The following is a 20,311-nucleotide window of genomic DNA, read 5'->3' as shown; positions in this document are numbered from 1 at the left end:
ACTTTCAAAAATAATCAATTGCAAAGATCATATATGAAAAAATAAAATATATAGTTCCTGATTCTTGTTTGGTGAGAGTGCTGGCATTACTGATGAACTGTTTGCATAAGATCTTATCCCTTATCCTGTTATACATCACATGTGAACGTAGCATAAAATTACATCTGATGGTAACTTCGATTTGAAAAATCAAACAAATGTAATGAAATGTGATCCGTGTAACTCTTTTCCGCGCACTGCAGGTGAATTCAGAAAGACAAATGTTCTAACATCATTGGAGAAAAATGTCTTCTGACTCGAGCCTGATAGCAAAATAAGACCGATAAGGGGACAAGTAAAGGTTGGAAACTAGAACTAAAAAGGCAATCATCTTGCACATTTTACACTTACAGCCAAAGACAGCAAAATTACAGAGAGTGAAGAAAAAGGAAGCCTCGCTGCCTTAAATGAATAAGTAAATGGACCCAGTGTTAAAAACTTAAAAACACATGATTTTACATTCTGGTATAATAAACAGAAAAATACATCAGAAATAACTCTTTTTTTCGTTTAGGAGAAAAGTAAGGCAACAGAAGTACCTCAACACTAGATCCAAGCTCAATTCTTGTATTTCATTGTTTCTTTCTCGAAACCAACAGTAGGGAATTGTTTGGCATAGTCCTCAACGTCCTGCCTTAGCTTGGCAACCTCAGATTGAATGTTGGAGTCTGAACTCAAAGTTGCCACAAAGTCCTTCAACTTCGTTCCTACGTTTATTAGAAACCGATGATTGTATGTAAGTATACAATCTGAAACTTTTAATAACAAATTGTATGATCTGAGGAACTGATAAATTCCAAAATATTGACAACATGAAAAACACCAAACCTTTGGTCTCAGCCTTGACCTTAAGGGCCAACTTCACAGCAGCGTCAAAATATTCAGCCACTTTGACAAAATCCTCCTCAACAAAACCTCTAGAAGTGAGAGCTGGGGTGCCTGGATCACAGCATGAGACGGGGTAAATTGACTTGGAGATCAATTATATCCACACGCATGTCACCATCAATGGAAATGTTTCTTTTCTGTTCTATTTACTCATTTAATTTTTAATTTTGGATCAACAAGAATTAGTAGTCAATACTAAGATACTGCCACAAGAATATTAAGAGGTTCTACCCCTGGTTAATACTACAAATACACTTGCGCAAGAAAAGGGAGAAAAGAGCTGAAAGAACATATACATTCTAGGTGTTAAATTCATGAGATGCTGGACACTATAGGGTGCATTAACGATACATCCAGTTATGTTAAGCAATCATAATAAGCAATCATAAAATAGGGGAAAAAAAGATCCTTACCCATGCGAATGCCACCAGGTACCATGGCAGATACATCACCAGGCACAGTATTCTTATTGGCTGCAATATGCACCGACTCTAAAACCTTCTCAACTCTAGATCCATCAATACCCTGAAGAAGGTATTCACCAAATTGTCAGGGTAGGAGTCGACGCTTCCATGTAATGCACAATTGACATATTTGATCCATTAAATACATCCAATACACAAAAGATAAGACGTTCTACGCCTGATCTCTTTTCTAAATCTTTTGCAAATATAAATAAACACAGCTATTAAAATTAAAAATATCCTGTTCTTTTAGATGTCCGACGGCAAAACGATCAGCAATTCTAATGGACAATAAGAAGCTGTCCTGTCATTTTAATATGAACCTGTTATGTACCTTATTTCTTAAGTTAACCAGCACGAGATGATTCTCAGTTCCACCAGATACAAGATCATATCCCGCTGCCAGCAAACTCTACAAAATATTGTGATCAGAAATTAAAATTTGCAACAAAACCATCAAGTTACCTCCCTCTGCTGTAGTAATGATCATAGACTATGCTATGGGTGAAGGAAGTTAACTACAAGTAGTACCTCAGCAAACTTAGAGCAATTGCTAAGAACTTGCTCTTGGTATGCCTTGTATTCTGGTGTCATGACCTACATAACAGACAAGGAGACATTTTATACAGTTGCAACTTAATAAGGGAAACATGTAAACAATGGATACAAATACAGAAGATGAACTACTTACTTGTTTCAGTGCGACAGCTAAGCCAGAAATTGTGTGATTGTGGGGGCCACCTTGAAGTCCAGGGAAAACAGCTTGGTTGATTTTATCTTCATAGTCATACATAACCTGTAGGATGACATTCACACTATTACTTATCACATTATAGTTTCTCCATTATTCATTCATAGAAAAGAGATATAAGTGGCACCATATTCCAAAAATGAGATTTTGTGCTTCTCATCCAGCCTTTTGTGTTTATTTTGATTTTATGCAAGATTACAGGAATTGAAGCATTTAACTTTTGAGTCGTTTAAGAAGGTGGTAGCGTGTTAACTGAGGCGCATGATTTTATGGTGTGTCCAGTAGGCAAGTTTACAAGGTTGAAGGAAGATCTGAGGACGTGTGCAAGGAATAAGCAGAGAATTGGGTTGAGGCCAGCAGAAGTTGATGGAACCCATAAAATTACTCAATTTGGTCGGCTAGGACTTAGGAGTGAAAGACTAAATTGGCTTGTCCAACATAAACTGAAAATTTCCGATGCAGGACACGGTAATAAGAGAACTAAACAAGAATAATCTACAAGGAAGGACTAACAATAAAATTTCCCTCCCTAGATTTCAGTACCAAAGAGTATCCAAACTAATACTACCAAGTTATTTGACTTCAGGTCATACTCACTTCTTCTCCTTTTTTGTTTATCTCCTTCACTCCTTTTCTGAAGAAGATCATCGCTCCACGTGGCCCACGTAGTGACTTGTGAGTTGTGGTGGTAACAACGTCTGCATACTCAAAAGGAGAAGGGATGACTCCAGCAGCAACCAAGCCACTGATATGTGCCATGTCTGCCAAGAGAACAGCTTTTTGCTTGTCACATACCTGTCAATTGCTCAAAAACAGCACTACTTTAAAAGTTGGAAAACATAATAGTGGGAACAAACTTAAAAAGATTTATTGGTTTACCTTACGGATACGTGCATAATCATATAGGCGAGCATAAGCACTTGCACCAGCAACAATCAACTTCGGTCGGAAGAGCGTTGCACTTTTCTCCAGCTGTGCAAATGGAAATTCAACAACTGAAGAATGAGTTGAAGAAATCACGTACTAACTAGACTAAAAGAACCTGAGAAAGCCAACAAAGAGTCTTGATTTGTAAACAATAAAGCATGCTTTTTACCCCCAAGAAGACTAGCATAAGCATCTGTACATTATGGTGTACAAATACACTTGCTTCAAAAGAAACCCTAGCTCAACAACTTACAATTTTTGTGTCAAAACAGCTGAAGGCCTTGAAAAGAGGAAGCAGCAGAGACTTGTCTGTCTCACTTCCTCATTATCATTTACTCAGCATAGTAAGAAGCTTCAAGAGTGTGCTCCATGTGGAAAGCGACAATACAAACATGTGAAAGCATATGAACTAGGAAACATTTAATCATATGTGAAGCAAGGCACAGGTTCAATTGAGGGGAATTCTGGATCTGTTATTATACTGATTTCAAATTATATGATGTTGCAACCAAGAAATCAGTGCATGCAGACTATAGGAAAGGAGATGACAAAAGATAATTTTGACATTTTCTTCAGATGATTTGAGTCGATGACTACTGAAATTAGTAATTAGAAGTGGCCAAAAGGTGCAAGACACAAGAAAAGTGAAATGGCTTATAACACCTAAACTATTCCAAATAATACAGACAAACAAAAGACTACCTGTTCATAGTCAATATAACCTGTGCTCTCATCTAATCTGTAAGGCATGGTCTCGAAAAAGATAGACACAGCAGAAATCTTCTTTGTGTCAGTCTGCATAGCATAGACAGAAATAAGGGCATTGCTGGGAAATAAATATTACAGCAAAGTACACCTTAGATATATTAGTTCAAGAGAACAAAACCTGATAACCATGTGAAAGATGTCCACCATGAGGAAGATCTAGCGCCATAATTCTCTCATGAGGCTTTAATAAAGCAGTGTACACTTGAAAATTTGAAGGAGATCCAGACAATGACTGAACATTGACTGCAACAAAGTTTGATGAATAATTAGCATAAAGACTATTATCAAAAGCCTAGAGAGCAAGCATAGAGCCATTATCAGGTCAGTTCACATCTAATGATCCACTCAGAATGAAATTTTTCTTCCTGATGTAATTACCTCCCCATTTGGCAGGATCCAAATTAAAAACTTCCAGTGCACGTTTTTGACACAATCTCTCTGCCATGTCAATATACCTATATAAAATGAATAAAAAAACAGAAGACGTGGTTAATGTTTCTAATGGTATTCAATTAGCAACAAATGACAACCAGAATGACAAACTCTTGCTGATCAGCCAGAAAGCAAGTATATCAATGTCACAGCAACTTAGATACCACTTTTAGTTCATATTATAGGAGATCAGCAATTCAGTATAAAGTATGAACTCCAAATCAACCAGAGAACGAAAGTAATGAACGTACTCATTTCCTCCATAGTATCTAGCACCAGGATACCCTTCACTGTATTTGTTGGTCATTACTGATCCAACTGCTTGCATCACTGACAGTGATGTAAAATTCTCTGAAGGGATAAGCTCAAGACCCTACAAATTCGTCAAAATTCATGGTTCATACATAAACGATCTTTTAACATACTAGAGGCTTGTAAAATGTACTCTCTTCATTTCATATTATAAACACCTTTTCCATTGTGGATTGTTACTAGAATCTTAACATAGTTCTGTTACTATATAACTTTTTCTAAACTTTGATTTGATTTTTTTCTCTACTAAACTCTCTTTTAACCACTGGTTTAATTATCTTCTTCAATTTTATACAATTAGTGATAATATATAATTCGACTCAATACTCCTCTCTATCTTTTGATTCCAATCAAATATCATGATATAAAGTGAAAATGAGGAACTAACTACTCACTCCATTTCATGTTAGTTGGCTCATATCGACCTAACACCCATTTAAGAAAGCTTTAATAAATAGTGTGTTTTAGTAAACTGATCTTATTCAAATGATGCTTTCGAACCCTTAAAAGTAACACTAATGAGCAATATGGAAAAAAAAAGTACTAAAATTCTCTTGATTTGCTAAAATGAAACATCTACTTTTGGTTATAGTGGCCAAATAAAATGAAACGAAGGGACTAACTATTAAGAAAATCAGGTGTTCGTGTTTTAATTATCAGCTCATATGAAAAGCAGATTTTGGAATATCTTTACCAACAAAAACAACACAAAATTTTCTTAACAAATCATAGAATCATAAACACAATAAAATTACAAACCTTCCATTGCCTAGCTTTCTCATGCTCAATAATGTCGGCAATCTCTGGATCAATTTCTTCAAGTGGCGCATTCAACTGCTTAATCCACTATTAACCAAATAACCAGGAGCAACAATAAAATCATTGATCCTACCATTGAAAACTCATAAAAAAAACAAAGATCCAAAAGCAAAAGTAAGAAAACCTATACATATTCTGATTCGATTTACTACTAACCGTAACTCGCGGATCCTCCCTATCTCGAACTGCTTGATTAGGCAAAGACGACTGCAACAACAACAATAAAAATTTTAAAAAAAAGCAACAATTAACAAAATTGAATATCACCAGCTTTACAAATTAATAACTTTTCAGGAAGAAAATACTTGTACCTTGTATTGCACGGAAGAGCCATTGGAGAGAGGACGAAGAAGGTTGATGGAGGAACCGTAAGAAATCTTACGAAGAGCCATCGCCATTGCTATTTCAATTTTTGTTCGTGTAATGGCAATTGAGAAATGAGCTTTGGGTTGGTGTTATTAGGCCCCTTGTTGGGAATTTGGGGAAACAGAGGGTGGTTGAAGATGGTGACAGAGCTTAGTGGTGTGGTGCGTTTGCTTTGCTAATTGAACGATGTGACTTTAATTTTTGGTTGTTGTAAAGCACTAAAATACTAGTAACACTTTCATTTAGAAGTTCAGTTACGTGTTATTTCCTAATGTATTATATTATATTATATTTTATTATAATATTATATATTTATAATTTAAGTAAATATTAAAATATTTTAACATTTAAATTAATAATATAACGCATAATAACCATCCAAATATGAATTAAGGCAAATTATTTTTCTACATTTAGGAATCTTTGTCATTTTTTATTAAAATACTTTAAGAAAATTAAAATAGAAGAGAGTTGGTTCTGGGGACAATGTCAGTAGTAGTTAATCATCTCAAAGTGCATGGAAGTTGGTGAACTGATTATATCGGAAAGTATTCCACTGTTCACTTTTAATTACTATATTTTTTAAAAATGTTAACTTAATTCGTAATCATTAATATTAAATAATTATTTCATTGTTCAACAAAATATATATTAATTTTATAAAAAAATAATATGCATAATAAATTATTTTCTTAAATGAGATATGAAGTTTATTATGTACGAATAAAAAGTAAATCGTGAAAGTATATAACAAATTAAAACAAGATAAAAGTAATAGAGTCAAAGGATAAAAGTAATAGAGGGTATAAAGTATATATATTTTATATCTATCTTATTAAACGATAAAAGTTATTTTCAATAGACTATCGAATCAAATAAAATATCTCAAAACAATTTGTATAGAAAAATATGAATAAAAAAGTAACAATACATAACAAAATAAAACTAAATAGAGAGTAATACAGAAGTAAAAAATACTAACGATAACCAAAAACATATAAGTAATAATTGAAATTATATAATGAAAACTACGATAATAATACGAAAACTATTTGAAATTGAGAAAAAGATAATAGTACTCCTAAATTATTAAAGAGAGCCAAAAGATAAGTAAAAAAGTTTATACTTGTTCTTCTCATTATCACTGACAGTCTAACCAAGGAACTATGTATTGGAGCTTACCTGTTATACCCCTCTCCCTTGTCAAAGCTTAGTTATCCGTGAATGAAAATTCGTATTGCTTGTTGACTGGCTTATGATGGTTTCCTGTCCCAATTCAACATATTCCTTTTTTTGCTCCTGCTTGGTAGCAGGCTTGTGTGTGAGCTTATCTTAGATATTGAAAGCACAACCTCAAGCAATTTTTTAACCCCTTAACTATAATCTAAATCTTCAATTTGTATCAAGATATGTCAAACACGTGTATACATATTTGATAAAACAAATTTTAATCAACATAATTTTTTGACGAAGGAATGTCGCTTGACACCCTGGCTCGAGGTAGCTTTGTCTCTGTCATCCCCTCTCAGTCAACTCCTAAAAATGATAAAAACATTAAATTATCATCTTGACATTTATAAAATTTAGACAGTGTTCTAACTTTACCCATAAAAATCCAGTTTATGTAGAAAAAATACATAAACATGCTCTAACAAAGTTATAAATTATTATAAATTCACAAAATAAAATGAAATCATTTATTAAATAGTTATAAATCTACAAAAATTTGTTTCTTCTTAAATTGGTAGGGATGGTGAGTTTCAAATCATTTAACTTGGGCCCAATGATTTTCCACGTATTTCAGGGAGGCCCATATTTTGGTTCATTTGTTTGCATGATAGCCCAATAAGTTTTTTTGCATCTCATTTTATTTATTTTTACTCCATTCATTTTTACTCGTCACATTTTATTTCTTAAAAGTAAAATTATATGTATCTTGAGAAAATATTTTTTCATCATATTAATATGAAAATTATTGCAATTTATAACTTTTAAATATTTTAATTTTAATTTAAAGTATCAAAATTTAATGTGTCTTTCGAAGATTATCAAATTGATTTAAAATTGTGAAGTAAAACGTAATAAAAAGAAGTGAATAGATAAAACAACTATTTTTATATTCAAAAATGTCATATTTGGACTATCAATAGTATGCACCATCAAATCAATAGAATATAACAAAAAATTAATAAATTGTTTTTCTAGTCTTCAAGATTGAAAGCATATTGAAAGCGATTATCTCCCAAGTCGTGCACTAAAATCCACTTCACTAATGTGAACCAATTAATGTGGTACAGTGAGCTTTTTTCCAAAAACGTTATTATTTATTTTCCAATTAATTAGTTGCAACATCATATTATCATTTACTATACAGATAAAATATCTTCATGTTATTTTTTTCCAAATGTTGTCATTTCAATAATTTTAGGAAAAATAGTCTTTCTCAAAAAGAATTTGCTCATAAATGTGTTATCAAATTGTGTTATATTACGGTCTAATTCACACTCTAAAAGTAAGAGATTCAAAGAGAGAAGAATTAACCATCAATGTAAACTTTTTGCTTTAACAAATTGTGTCGAGTCCCATATTTATGCTTCGTCGCAAGTTAGTTTTGAAGCTCAATTTAGTTAAAATTTCATTTTCTTATCAAATTGTTTGTCATCAATTTAAAAAGAAGGTAAAAACATAATGTATTTGTTTAAATGATGTGAAATTTTCTTCCCAACTATATTCACATTCAGTATATTGCATTGAGTAGTGATATTATTTTAATTTGCTGTTTATTGAAATTAGTATTTATATGCCCTAAAAGAATTGTAGGGCTGTTCGGTCATAGATTTTTCATATAATATTTGGGTAAAAACTTGGCAAATAATGTTTATCTATACACTTTTTCATTATTTGATAAATATTTTTGGTAAATAACAAATTTTCAAATACTAACTTTTTTTGGTATTTGGGCCAACTTTATTATTTGGTATCTTTTAAAAATTGAAATTTTACTTCAAACGTTTATCTTTTACAAAAAAAAACCCTCTATAGTTATTGTCTACATTGTATTACTTAATTTTTTACGTTAATTTCAAAATAGTGATGAAATATATATGGTGAATGATAAATGATGATATGATTATTAATGAAAATGATGAACAACCGGCTCAAGATAACAAAGTCATGTGTTTGTCTACTTCACGATGTATGAAATGATGTTTGTTGCACTCACTCCAAATTACCACATCGCTCTAGTGTCATGGACAATATTTTGTTATTGTTGTAACAAAGATTCAATTGACTTGTAAAATAAACTTATGATTAATTTTGATTTTTTTAAAACTTATGCGTATAAATCATATTTTTTTTTAAAAAGTGAAATATATTTTCCAAATACTATGATCAAACACATGGTGAAATTTCATTTAAATTTTCACTCAAATAATATTTATCAAGAATATTTGAAAATTATGATTAAACGCTAGCGTATATATAGCAATATCATTAATTCATTATTCAAAGATGATCATTAAATGACATCATGACACAATTATACGTGTGAAGCCAAAAGCCAATTGCAATGTAAACGACTCACTAGTCAAAAGTTTCAAAATTTAAGTTGTAAAGGCTACTTAGTACGAATTTGAATATAATTAATTTTGACTTACGTATAGACCTTATTCTCCTTTTTATTAATTATGTGGGGTTATATACAAGAAAAGTCACAATTTGCGAATAATGTAGGAAAAATTTATTCACACTAATTTTTTTATTTATAAATACATAATATTTATCTTTTACATGCATTTTTATCACTAGTCAAAAGTTTTATATGTATTTTTCTCACAAATAATAAAAGGTATGTGTCTAATTTTTAAAGTCAAATTGAAGTAGTATGATTGAGAAAGGGACATAAATAATCCCTTGACTATAGTATTAGGTCTAAAATGGTTCCTTAACTATACACTTGAAAGATATAATTCTTAAACTATTTAAAAATTTATCAGTTTTGGTCTCTTAATTATACACTTATCGGTTTTAGTTCCTTTACTATAATATTACGGATATTCAAGTGCGACTTCAGGTCATTGACAACAATTATATGCTTAATTTTATCCTCCGTTGAATAAAATTAGGACTTATATCTTGTTTCCTCACTAATTTTCTTTTGAATCGTAGACGTTATTGTTCTTTTTATAACAGTAGTTTGAAGAAAAAAGGACAAGAATAGAGAAACAACTTTAAAAATGGGTTAAAGATTTAATTTCACAAATATTGTTGTTAATATAAACCAATGTTATTTGTATTAAAAAAATGGATAAAAATCAAACCTGATAAGTTTTTGAATACTTAAAAAACTAAAATCGATAACTTTATAATTAAAGGATTAAAATCAATAAGTGTATAATTAAGGGATCAAAATTTATAAATAGCTAAAAAATTATATATATATTAAATTTATAATTAAAAGATCATTTCTAAACCTGTTTTACGATTAAGAGACTATTTACGTCATTTCCTATAAATAGATTTACGTTAGCTTTAGAGTGCAGGTTTCATGGACCAAACAAATAGATGTTGGAACACACATAACAAGAAGAACACTAAAGTCAAAGAAGATTGAGGTGAATTTAGAACAAGTAGCATGAGTTGTCTATGTCAATGGTGTACCCGTGAATTATCATCAATTAGTGGGGAGCTTTTGTCTCCGTATAATTATTTATTATCCAAAATACTTCTCAAAACATAAAAGTTATATTGCGGTAAAATACTCATATTAATTATTATTTTAAATAAAATATAAAGTCTAAAATAAATAAGTAAAAGTAAAAAAAAGAACACGAACTCATTTGCAAACACTTGTTCAGATTCACTAATCATTGCCCACGTTCGCGAATTTTATTATATCAAAACTAAATATTACTCATCTTTTTTCAGTTTATTTGTCTTATTTTTCAGTTTAATTAATTTAAGAGAAGTTTCTTTTACTTTTTGTAACTCATTAATTCTAACTTTTCATATGCATACTCAAAATGACAAAATTGATGATATTTTGTTTTACTTTACATATTTTCAAGTTAAATACTACAAAATTAAAAAATCTAGTTTTTTTAAAAAAAATTATCCTAAATCAAAATTAAATAAGCAAATTAAAACAATTAGAGTAATCATAATGACGTACATGAATTGTGTATATATATATATATAATATGAATGTATATTGGGTCCATTGATCAAGAAAAGTGAAAAAAAAAACAAAAGAAAAGACGGTCGTTCCTTTTGGGCGTTGACATAATTAGAATTACAAGTTGGGCACAATAATTCATCCTTGCAATTGGGAATTTTTTTATTAAGAGATAATTGATTAATTCATTTATAGGGGGACTACAAAAATTCATGCAGGTCCATAACAAGATATTTGAAATGTGAATAATAATAATATTATAACATAAAAGGCATATGCATAGATAAATCTTATTTAGATACAATAATTAATTTTTTTTTTTTTAAATGTAATTCAATTTTAAAAGTTTTATAAGGTAATCAGACACATCCTTACTCATTGTTTACCAAATGTTAAGTGTGTTATTCACATTTTAAATATTCAGCTTTTGAGCGAGTATGTAAAGTTTTAACGTTGATTATTTTAATATATCAATATCAGGTAAAATCTATAATATTATAACATAACGTATATTTAAGTAATTAGATTATATACTAGTGAGATTATTGTAAATTATTCTTAAATAAATAATTTTAATCCATGGGCTAACCCTGATTTGCCCCAATACTCTTCAAGGGCCAAGGACTTAAATGAACCGAGCTTATAAGTCTTATTTTTGAATAAATTTAAAAAATTCTATACCAAACCTATCTTAATAACAGATTGAGTTGGACCGATTCAATGAACCAAGTTTATTTTAACGATACTAATTACGTACGGAGTGGATATTTGTAGGACACGAGAAGGTTATGATTATTGGAGAGTGGCCATAGATATTAATTAATTCACAGAGAAAAAATGGAAATCGGCGCATTTTATAAATGTCGTGGGAAAATAAGAGATGCATATATTCCACATATTTTGTTGGACCAACTGTTTTTGACTTTGAAATATACATCAGTTATACATTAGAACTAATATAAAATGAAGAAGCCACGTTAAAGAGTTTAGTATATACTATATTTTACTAAATACTGAGTTTTTCACAAATTCTTATCTCTTTTTTGGTAATTATCAAACTCTTTTTTATAAGTAGATATAGGATCATTATTTAGGATTTAAAAGTAGTTGAAATCCTAAAAGAAGACTAAATCTGATTATTATTTTTTATATTTTTTAACTTTGAAAGGTTTATTTATTTTGAATCATATAAAGCGTAAACGATTATAGTCATTAGACTAGAAGAAGTATTTTTTTAAACATAAAGGAAGGTAAAAATACTCCCTATTTTGTCCATGTTGTGAATTGGTTGGACCTTTTTAATAGTTTAAAATAAATGATTTTTTTTTTAAGTTCAAGAAAATTGTTTGGACGTTTTTTTTATGTTAATTTTTTTTGTAACGAGGTTCATAACTACTTTATTTTTGTACTCTTTTTTTTTCTCTTCATGTTAACTGAATTTTTGAATTTTCTTTTTCAATTTTTAAAATAATTAAATTGTTCAAAGTTCAAGATGGAAATTTGTTTTCTTCATATTTGCCTTTTTTTTTTTAAATGAAGTTTTAGTTTTTTCTAGAAGGTAAATTTCACTACTTGTAACATTATATTTATGATTTCACAAACTACAATAATAAAAAATATGATTTAAATTATGTTTTTTAATATTTTTCTTTATAGATATACACTGCCTCACAAATCCAATTAATATAGAACAGACAAAAATATTTTATTAAAAAGAACATAAAAAAAATCAATAATTTGAGAAGGAGGAATTAAGGAGTAATTAATATTGCATTAATATTTCACCTAGGAAATATAATACCAAAGGAGCCTGCAAATCGGAGTTCACTAAGTTCGATAGCAATTAACGACAAGTTTCATGCAGATAAGTAGAGGACTACTTAGTACTAAGAAAAAATATTTTCTTTATAATATGACATCTAATCGTGAAAAATAATGCACATAACATGCACAAATAATTTATCAAAAAATCTAACAACTGTTTTATTTTAGATTCTAAAATTCTAATTTTTTATATTTTTTACGACTAGAGAAATATGTAGCTGTTATTTTTGGGGCACATTTATGACTTATGTAATAGCTCGCAAATTACATAAAAAAAATTTGTTGATAAGAAATTTCAAATTGAAAACCTCAACATGAAAGTTTCAAGTCTAAATTATTGAACTAGATTATTCAAAATTGTTATTTTAGAGAAAAGGTTCAATGTACAATCTCAGCATTAGTTTTTTCTTTCTGAAAGAAATAATAAATGATTTGGATAAATAATTAAGTGTTGTTTTATTTCAAAATATAATTTAGTCCAATCTTTAAAGGCACTTTTAGTGACAAAGATTCCAAAAATGGTGTCAACAACCGTTGAACATCATCTGAGATTCTTTCTTTTTATTTATCAAATAGATCTTTGAATTGCCAAGCTGGGTACTCATTTGGAGCCTTGACCAATAAAGTGTCGCAAAGAAATTAACCATATTTCAACTTTTTACAAAACTTTACATCGTTTGAATCGACAGATAAAGAAATTAAAAATAATAATTTTGAAATAAAATAAAGTTATTTTATTATGTATTTAACTGATAAAGATATTAATTAATTTTAAAATATGTTATGAAATACAAATTTTCATAAAAATATCACAATTCATAATATGACTTTATGTATCTCATCTTTGTATCAAACAACCATTAACAGAAATGTAAAATATAGAATATCAGGAGAAGTTGTATATGTTTTTTTACTTAATTACACACCCAAAAAGGCACTCTTTCAATTTTACGATTTCTTTTTAAAATTTTTGTGCGATTAATACTATACATATATATAAATTATAGCCCAATGCATTAGTCATTAGGTCATCCTGTTTATAAAGTATATAAATAAATATACTAAATACACATATTTTAGAAATAACATATACAATTGAACTGTACAAATATATTTTTTATGTTCCATATTAATTTAAGCTTTAAAGTATTTCACACTTTTTAAGAAAAATAGATTAAGACATAAATTAAATATAATTTTTTATTTTTATTCTTATTAATTATTGTAAAAAAATAACTAAATATTAATTATAACAACTAATTTCAATATTAATTTAATAGGTAAAATTGAAAGAATATATTAAAAATAGTATTGAAAATTAAAAATTTAATTTAATTTGAAAAATAAGAAGTTTAAAGCTCAAGTTAATATAGATAGAGTAATATACTTCAATCATATTGATTTATGAATCGATTTAAAAGTTACATTGAATATTTATCATAAAAAAATATCATATATTGAGAGAGACGAACTGAGCTTAAAAGTCATCAGCCAACTAGCACTAATGAATCATTACAAAATACCAAAATTTTGTGTATAAAATAACACTTTATTTCCCTCCTTCTTCTTGCCTACTTCATCAATTCCCTTCAACACACTTTTTTTTTTCTTCTTCCGTTTTCCCCCAAAAATGGGAACAATGGAAATTGAAGCTCCCATAACCAAATTACAACAAAAAGAAGAAGAAATAAACGAAGATGAACTTTCTCCCATTGAAGAAGTCCGATTAACCGTACCCAACACCGATGACCCGACCCTACCCGTATGGACTTTCCGGATGTGGATCCTGGGTGTATTCTCTTGCGTTCTTCTCTCTTTTCTCAATCAATTTTTCTCTTACAGAAAAGAACCCCTAATTATTACCCAAATTACAGTTCAAGTTGCTACTCTACCCATTGGACGATTCATGGCAGCTGTATTACCCACTACTAAATTTCGGATCCTAGGGTTCGGGTCGAGAGAATTTTCGCTTAACCCGGGTCCGTTTAACATGAAGGAGCATGTACTGATTACAATTTTTGCAAATGCTGGGTTTGCTTTTGGAAATGGATCTGCTTATGCTGTTGGAATTGTGAATATTATTAAAGCTTTCTATCGCAGGAATATTTCTTTTGCTGCTAGTTGGCTTCTCATCATTACTACACAGGTTTTTTAAAAATATTTTTCTGCATTTATATTTTAGTAATACTTTAGTTTCACTCTACTAATAATTTAATATTTATTTTTTGACGTCGAAGAAACTAATAATGATTAGTTGAGTAATCTCTTAGAAATCAACTCCTCTGTTTAATCATTAACAAAGTAATAGTGGATCGAGTTGCTTCTTCTTTAATTAAAGCAGAGATTTTGAGTTCGGACTTTAAATGTGAGATATACTATAAAGTGTGAATTTAAATTAATGAAATTTCAATATAAATATCGAATATTAGATAAAAAATTAAATTAACTCCTCTATTTAGCTTCTTGAATAAATGGAAAAAGTAAGGGTAACACTAGAAAAAGAGTAAGTTTGAAGTTTGATTATGTTCTATTATAAAATTTGAAAAAGTAATTTTTATTTAAAAGTTTGAAAGATAATATATAAAATTATTTTTTAAAAATTTAATATATATAGTCATGAATACAAATTGAAACTGATTTGATTTTTTCATGAGTAATTTAAAGTGAAAAAAATAAAAAACATATTATTGTTCTTTTCAAAATTTTGAAATTTTATGATACTTGTTTTCTAAAGTTCAATTTAGAAAAATAAAAATAAAATGGTAAAAACGCATCAGAGGAAAATTTAGTAACCAATCAATTTTTGTTTTGGTGACACTAAACACTATTCTGGCATGTGTAAATTTGTCTTTTTCTGTGATACAGACAAGGGAATAATATCATTGAGCTTTAACATAAGATTTTGATTGGTTTTATCTGGTAATGCTGGCTTAAATATAGTACTAAATTACTAATATTGTAATTATAATTGATTTATACAGTCATGTAATTTTAACATATTATTTGTACTTTTCTTCGATTATTTGACAAGAGATATGATTTTTAAAAATAATAATATGAATTTAGATAGAAAAATTTAAAAGTCGAAAGATAAAGGCGCATAGTAATAATTGAGCATTTATAATACTTTTCTATGGAAAAAACAGGGGGTCAATCTCCTCTTCTCTAAACTCTTTTGAGTCTATCTCATAAGAATAAGATATGATACATTCTACTGTTTAATTCTAATCGTGGAATTCTTGAATATATTATTATTATTTTTGTGATGGTATTGATAATTTCCATGATTCCTTCTTCCTTCTATAGTTTATCTTATTTACGTTTTCTAATTAATTACTATAATTATAATTAAGAAGAGGTCAAACCTCCTCTTTTTAGAGCACTATCATAAAAGTAAACATATTTTTCTTAAGATATGTTACACTTTTACATATTAATATGGTTAACCTTTTTTTCCCTTTTATTTTATTGTTTTATCTTTATTATTATTTTGAAATAAATAAAAGTATTTATGGATATTCGAATCTAATTTAATCTAATGTACACGTCATTATGGATTTGAGCAGGTATTGGGCTACGGTTGGGCTGGGCTTTTGAGGAAATACGTAGTTGAGCCGGCACATATGTGGTGGCCCAGTACACTTGTTCAGATCTCCCTTTTCCGGTACAACATTTTTCGTACTTCTATTATGTTTTCAATTTTTCATTAGACATAATACATAAACATGACTCTTAAGTCTTAACTTGAAGTTAGCTGACGATTATGACTTTTAACTTTGGTGTGCACAAGTGAACACTTAAATTCGTATAAAATTGAACAAATGGACATAATCGTCCTATAATTTTATACAAGTTTAAGTGTATGCTTGTGTACTCCCAAAGTTGAAGTTGGAGAGAAAAATTGTCTGTTGAAGACAAGTTAAAGGTCATGTTTATGTATTATGTCTTTTTATTGTGAGTGATGTAGCAATAGACTCATCGGAAAATTACGTCATATATATATATAACGTAATTTTAAAGAATGTATTTAAAGTTAGACATCCTTAACAAAAGTTATGCCTTTTACGTATTGATAATGAGTGTCCTTGCAAGTTGCGATAATAGTAATGTCACACTTTTGTTTAATTTAAAAAATTGTTGTTAGATTGAGAATCATATTTTGTAACCTTGTTCATAGAATCGTTGTTTTCTAAAATTATTATTAAAAAATATTAGCCAATGATCTTTGGTTTAATCGAACTCGAATATCTTCGGAGAATTTAAATTAAATTTGTTGGTTGGAGTCAATTAGAAAATATCTATGTAAAAGAACAAAACTTACTTTTCAATGTCCTTGTCTTTATGGTTAACCATCTCTTTACATAATTAGATTGACAATCTTTCGTAAAGAAAGAAAAAGAAAAGGTGTTGTCAATTACTTATATTTTATTTCCACTAACTAGGCTATGATAACTAGTAAGTTGTCTTCTTCACACCAATAAAAGAGTTGTGATTGTGACGGAGTGGCAAGTACTTTTTCATTGATTCAGAGGTCCTAGCGCGAATCGGGATGAACTTTGTCTTTGAGATACATGACTAATGACACAACCATATACTGTCATCTAAAATTTACTAAGGTTTCTCGTATAATTAGTCGTTTTATTCAAGAAAAGATTGTAAGGACATATATCAAAGGTAATGATGTTATTATATACATAAAAAGAGTTAATACATGTACTTACATACAAGTATATAGATAGTGATTTAGTTTCTATATTGAGTTTAGCATCATTAAGGATCAGACTACATAGTAAATGGTACTTGCTAACTCCTGTTACCGCGGTGTCGATTCATAAATAAATGAAATTCATGCTCATTTTGTATCACCAGTCAAAATATGGTTGAAATCTCTGTTTCAAATTTGTAAAATGAAAATAATAAGCTAATCAATGTATCAAAGGGTATGCAATGTGTATCATATTTTTGGAGTAGTTATACTTATTTAGCTAACAAGCACTCTGACAAAGTCATTAATTTTATAGTGCATTGCATGAACAAGAAGATGATGATGACAATGAAACTGTGAATGCCAATGGAAACAAACGGCCAATGTCACGTGCAAAGTTCTTTGTGATAGCACTTGTATGCAGCTTTTCATGGTACATATTCCCCGGTTATCTCTTCCAAGCATTATCAAGTATTTCATGGGTGTGCTGGGCATATCCAAAATCTGTCACTGCTCAACAGATTGGATCAGGTCTGAATGGCCTTGGAGTCGGGGCATTCACGTTAGACTGGGCTACTGTAGCTTCATTCTTGTTCAGTCCTCTTATTTATCCGTTCTTTGCAATAGCCAATGTCTTTGTTGGCTATGCCTTGATATTGTATGTTGTGATTCCTATATCCTATTGGGGGTTCAACGTCTACAATGCCAAAAATTTTCCTCTATATTCCTCGGACTTGTTCACTGCACAAGGTCAGGAGTATAACATATCACTTATTGTGAATAACCAGTTTAAGCTCGATCAAGCCGAGTATGATAAGCAAGGGAGAATAAACCTGAGCCTTTTCTTTACTCTTACTTATGGATTTGGATTTGCCACCATTGCTTCTACTCTTACTCACGTTGGCTTGTTCTATGGAAGGTAATATTCCTTTCCATTGCATTAGTCTTGTCTTGGCAATTTTCTTGGAATCGGAACATATTTTACCTCTTCCAACTGATGCTTTTGTTGTATTTCTGAACTGGTACTCATGTAGAGAGATTTACCAACGCTTTCGAGCTTCCTCAGTGGGAAAGGTTGATGTCCACACGAGGCTGATGAGAAGATACAAAGACATACCTTCGTGGTGGTTTTACTTGCTTCTCCTCGGGACAACTCTGGTATCGCTTGCCCTTTGCGTCTTCCTGAAGAGCCAAGTTCAGCTGCCGTACTGGGGACTCCTCCTTGCAGCTGCACTTGCTTTCATTTTCACACTTCCAATCAGTATCATTACTGCAACCACAAATCAGGTAACTGAAATGCTGATCTAGCCTTTCTCTTTGGAAGTCCGATAAGATCAAAAGGTTCCATACGACTGATGGTTTTGTGCATGTTGGTTTGTTACATCAGACTCCAGGCCTAAACATAATCACTGAGTACATTATGGGCACGATTTATCCTGGAAGACCTATCGCTAATGTGTGCTTCAAGACCTATGGCTATATGAGCATGACTCAAGCAATCTCCTTTCTCAGTGATTTCAAGCTTGGTCATTATATGAAGATACCTCCACGTTCAATGTTTTTAGTTCAGGTACACTTTTATCCAGAATCGATTATGCAGAGTTCTATACATGCTAAATACTTCAACCTAGCTAGCAAATCTACAACGACCATCCAAATTCAAGAGTTTTAATGTTGTGATTCCATAATAGAAGAGTGCAAAAGCTCAAATAACTGGTAAAGTCGTTGTCATGTGACAAGGTCACGGGTTTGAGCTGTGGAATCAACCTCTTGCAGGGTAAGACTACATCAATAGATCCTTGTGCTCCTGCGCATAGTGGGTGCTTAGTGCACCGGGCTGCCATTCTCTTTTTACTTCAAAATTTGGGATGAAACAAAAATACAGTCAGAACCAGAACATGTAATATCAAGATGGATTTTAACTAATGCATTTTCTCTAGTGTGGTTCTTTGCTCTTAGAATCACCTCACAACATTCTCTCTGTTCCAGTTCGTTGGAACCATAATTGCAGGAACCGTTAACCTGACCGTTGCATGGTGGCTCTTGGATTCTATTGACAACATATGTCACCAGGACAAATTTTCCAATAGCCCTTGGACTTGCCCCGGTGATCACGTCTTCTTTGATGCATCAGTCATTTGGGGTCTCGTAAGTCCTAAGAGGATTTTCGGCCATCTTGGGAATTACTCAGCACTGAACTGGTTCTTTCTTGGCGGATTGCTTGGACCAGTTTTAGTGTGGTTACTACATAAGTCATTTCCGAAACAAACGTGGATACCCCTCATTAACCTCCCCGTGCTTCTTGGAGCGACAGCTATGATGCCACCAGCAACTGCTCTCAACTACAATTCTTGGATTTTGGTTGGAACAATTTTCAACTTCTTCGTTTTCAGGTACAGGAAGAAATGGTGGCAGAGGTACAACTATATCCTTTCCGCAGCTTTAGATGCTGGAGTCGCGTTTATGGCTGTGTTGCTCTACTTTACTGTGGGGATGGAGGATAGAAGCATCAATTGGTGGGGAAATACTGACCCTGAGCATTGTGATTTAGCAACTTGTCCTACAGCAAAGGGCATATCTATAGATGGTTGTCCAACTTTCTAGTTTCTTAATGTTTTTTCTTTGTTAATTCTACCTACTTTGGTTTACAAAATGTAGGGAAATTCCACTGTGAAATCGACAAAGAAACGCGAAGCCATATAGCTCAATTGTTGAATTCTTAAGTATGAACTTGTATATAACTTTTCACTTTTGTATGTTGAATTATATTAATCAACCTGAAGTTATACAGATTGAGAAGAAAAGTTCTACTACATTTTTATTTCTGGACTGTTGTCTGA

General features: G+C 30.5%; 2 protein-coding genes across 4 annotated transcripts; one reads left to right on the top strand and one right to left on the bottom strand.

The window, feature by feature from the left end:
* Nucleotides 1–32: 32 nt before the first annotated feature.
* LOC101264818 (serine hydroxymethyltransferase, mitochondrial) lies at nucleotides 33–6,024 on the bottom strand. 3 transcript variants are annotated; one of them, XR_741270.4, is made up of 17 exons: nucleotides 5,712–6,000; nucleotides 5,557–5,607; nucleotides 5,341–5,427; nucleotides 4,521–4,642; nucleotides 4,216–4,292; nucleotides 3,956–4,080; nucleotides 3,772–3,864; nucleotides 3,022–3,114; nucleotides 2,740–2,937; nucleotides 2,083–2,187; nucleotides 1,923–1,988; nucleotides 1,726–1,803; nucleotides 1,341–1,452; nucleotides 868–978; nucleotides 579–746; nucleotides 391–441; nucleotides 33–302 (listed from the first exon to the last, which is right to left on the bottom strand). XR_741270.4 is itself a non-coding variant. In XM_010321935.4 (16 exons), the coding sequence occupies exons 1-15, from the start codon at nucleotides 5,796–5,798 to the stop codon at nucleotides 598–600; spliced, it is 1,554 nt and encodes a 517-aa protein (XP_010320237.1). In that variant the 5' UTR covers nucleotides 5,799–6,024; the 3' UTR covers nucleotides 33–302; nucleotides 579–597. The 3 variants fall into 3 exon arrangements, 1 of the variants encoding a protein (XP_010320237.1); XR_002027669.3 differs by having other exon boundaries at nucleotides 391–437; XM_010321935.4 differs by lacking the exon at nucleotides 391–441 and having other exon boundaries at nucleotides 5,712–6,024.
* A 6,965-nt stretch (nucleotides 6,025–12,989) lies between these two features.
* On the top strand, nucleotides 12,990–20,275 carry LOC101264515 (oligopeptide transporter 4-like). The gene is made up of 6 exons (XM_004237980.5): nucleotides 12,990–14,912; nucleotides 16,333–16,430; nucleotides 17,788–18,390; nucleotides 18,506–18,758; nucleotides 18,859–19,041; nucleotides 19,461–20,275. Exons 1-6 carry the CDS (start codon nucleotides 14,397–14,399, stop codon nucleotides 20,073–20,075), a joined length of 2,268 nt encoding a protein of 755 aa, XP_004238028.2. The 5' UTR covers nucleotides 12,990–14,396; the 3' UTR covers nucleotides 20,076–20,275.
* Nucleotides 20,276–20,311: the final 36 nt, after the last annotated feature.

This window comes from Solanum lycopersicum, chromosome 4 (genome assembly GCF_036512215.1).
Source record: "Solanum lycopersicum chromosome 4, SLM_r2.1".
Lineage (NCBI taxonomy): Eukaryota > Viridiplantae > Streptophyta > Magnoliopsida > Solanales > Solanaceae > Solanum > Solanum lycopersicum.
Note: the sequence above shows the minus strand (reverse complement) of the source record. Positions and strands in the feature narration are given on the sequence as shown.

What these genes read in the sequence shown, in the direction of transcription:
- LOC101264818 (XM_010321935.4), bottom strand. Translation starts at nt 5,798, where the DNA reads ATGGCGATGGCTCTTCGTAAGATTTCTTACGGTTCCTCCATCAACCTT. An exon ending in GTTATATTGACTATGAACAG is followed by an intron (nt 3,115 to 3,771) that starts GTAGTCTTTTGT and finishes CCATTTGCACAG; the next exon opens with CTGGAGAAAAGTGCAACGCT. An exon ending in ATTGCTCTAAGTTTGCTGAG is followed by an intron (nt 1,804 to 1,922) that starts GTACTACTTGTA and finishes AATATTTTGTAG; the next exon opens with AGTTTGCTGGCAGCGGGATA.
- LOC101264515 (XM_004237980.5), top strand. Translation starts at nt 14,397, where the DNA reads ATGGGAACAATGGAAATTGAAGCTCCCATAACCAAATTACAACAAAAA. An exon ending in TTCTCATCATTACTACACAG is followed by an intron (nt 14,913 to 16,332) that starts GTTTTTTAAAAA and finishes GGATTTGAGCAG; the next exon opens with GTATTGGGCTACGGTTGGGC. An exon ending in TTACTGCAACCACAAATCAG is followed by an intron (nt 18,759 to 18,858) that starts GTAACTGAAATG and finishes TTGTTACATCAG; the next exon opens with ACTCCAGGCCTAAACATAAT.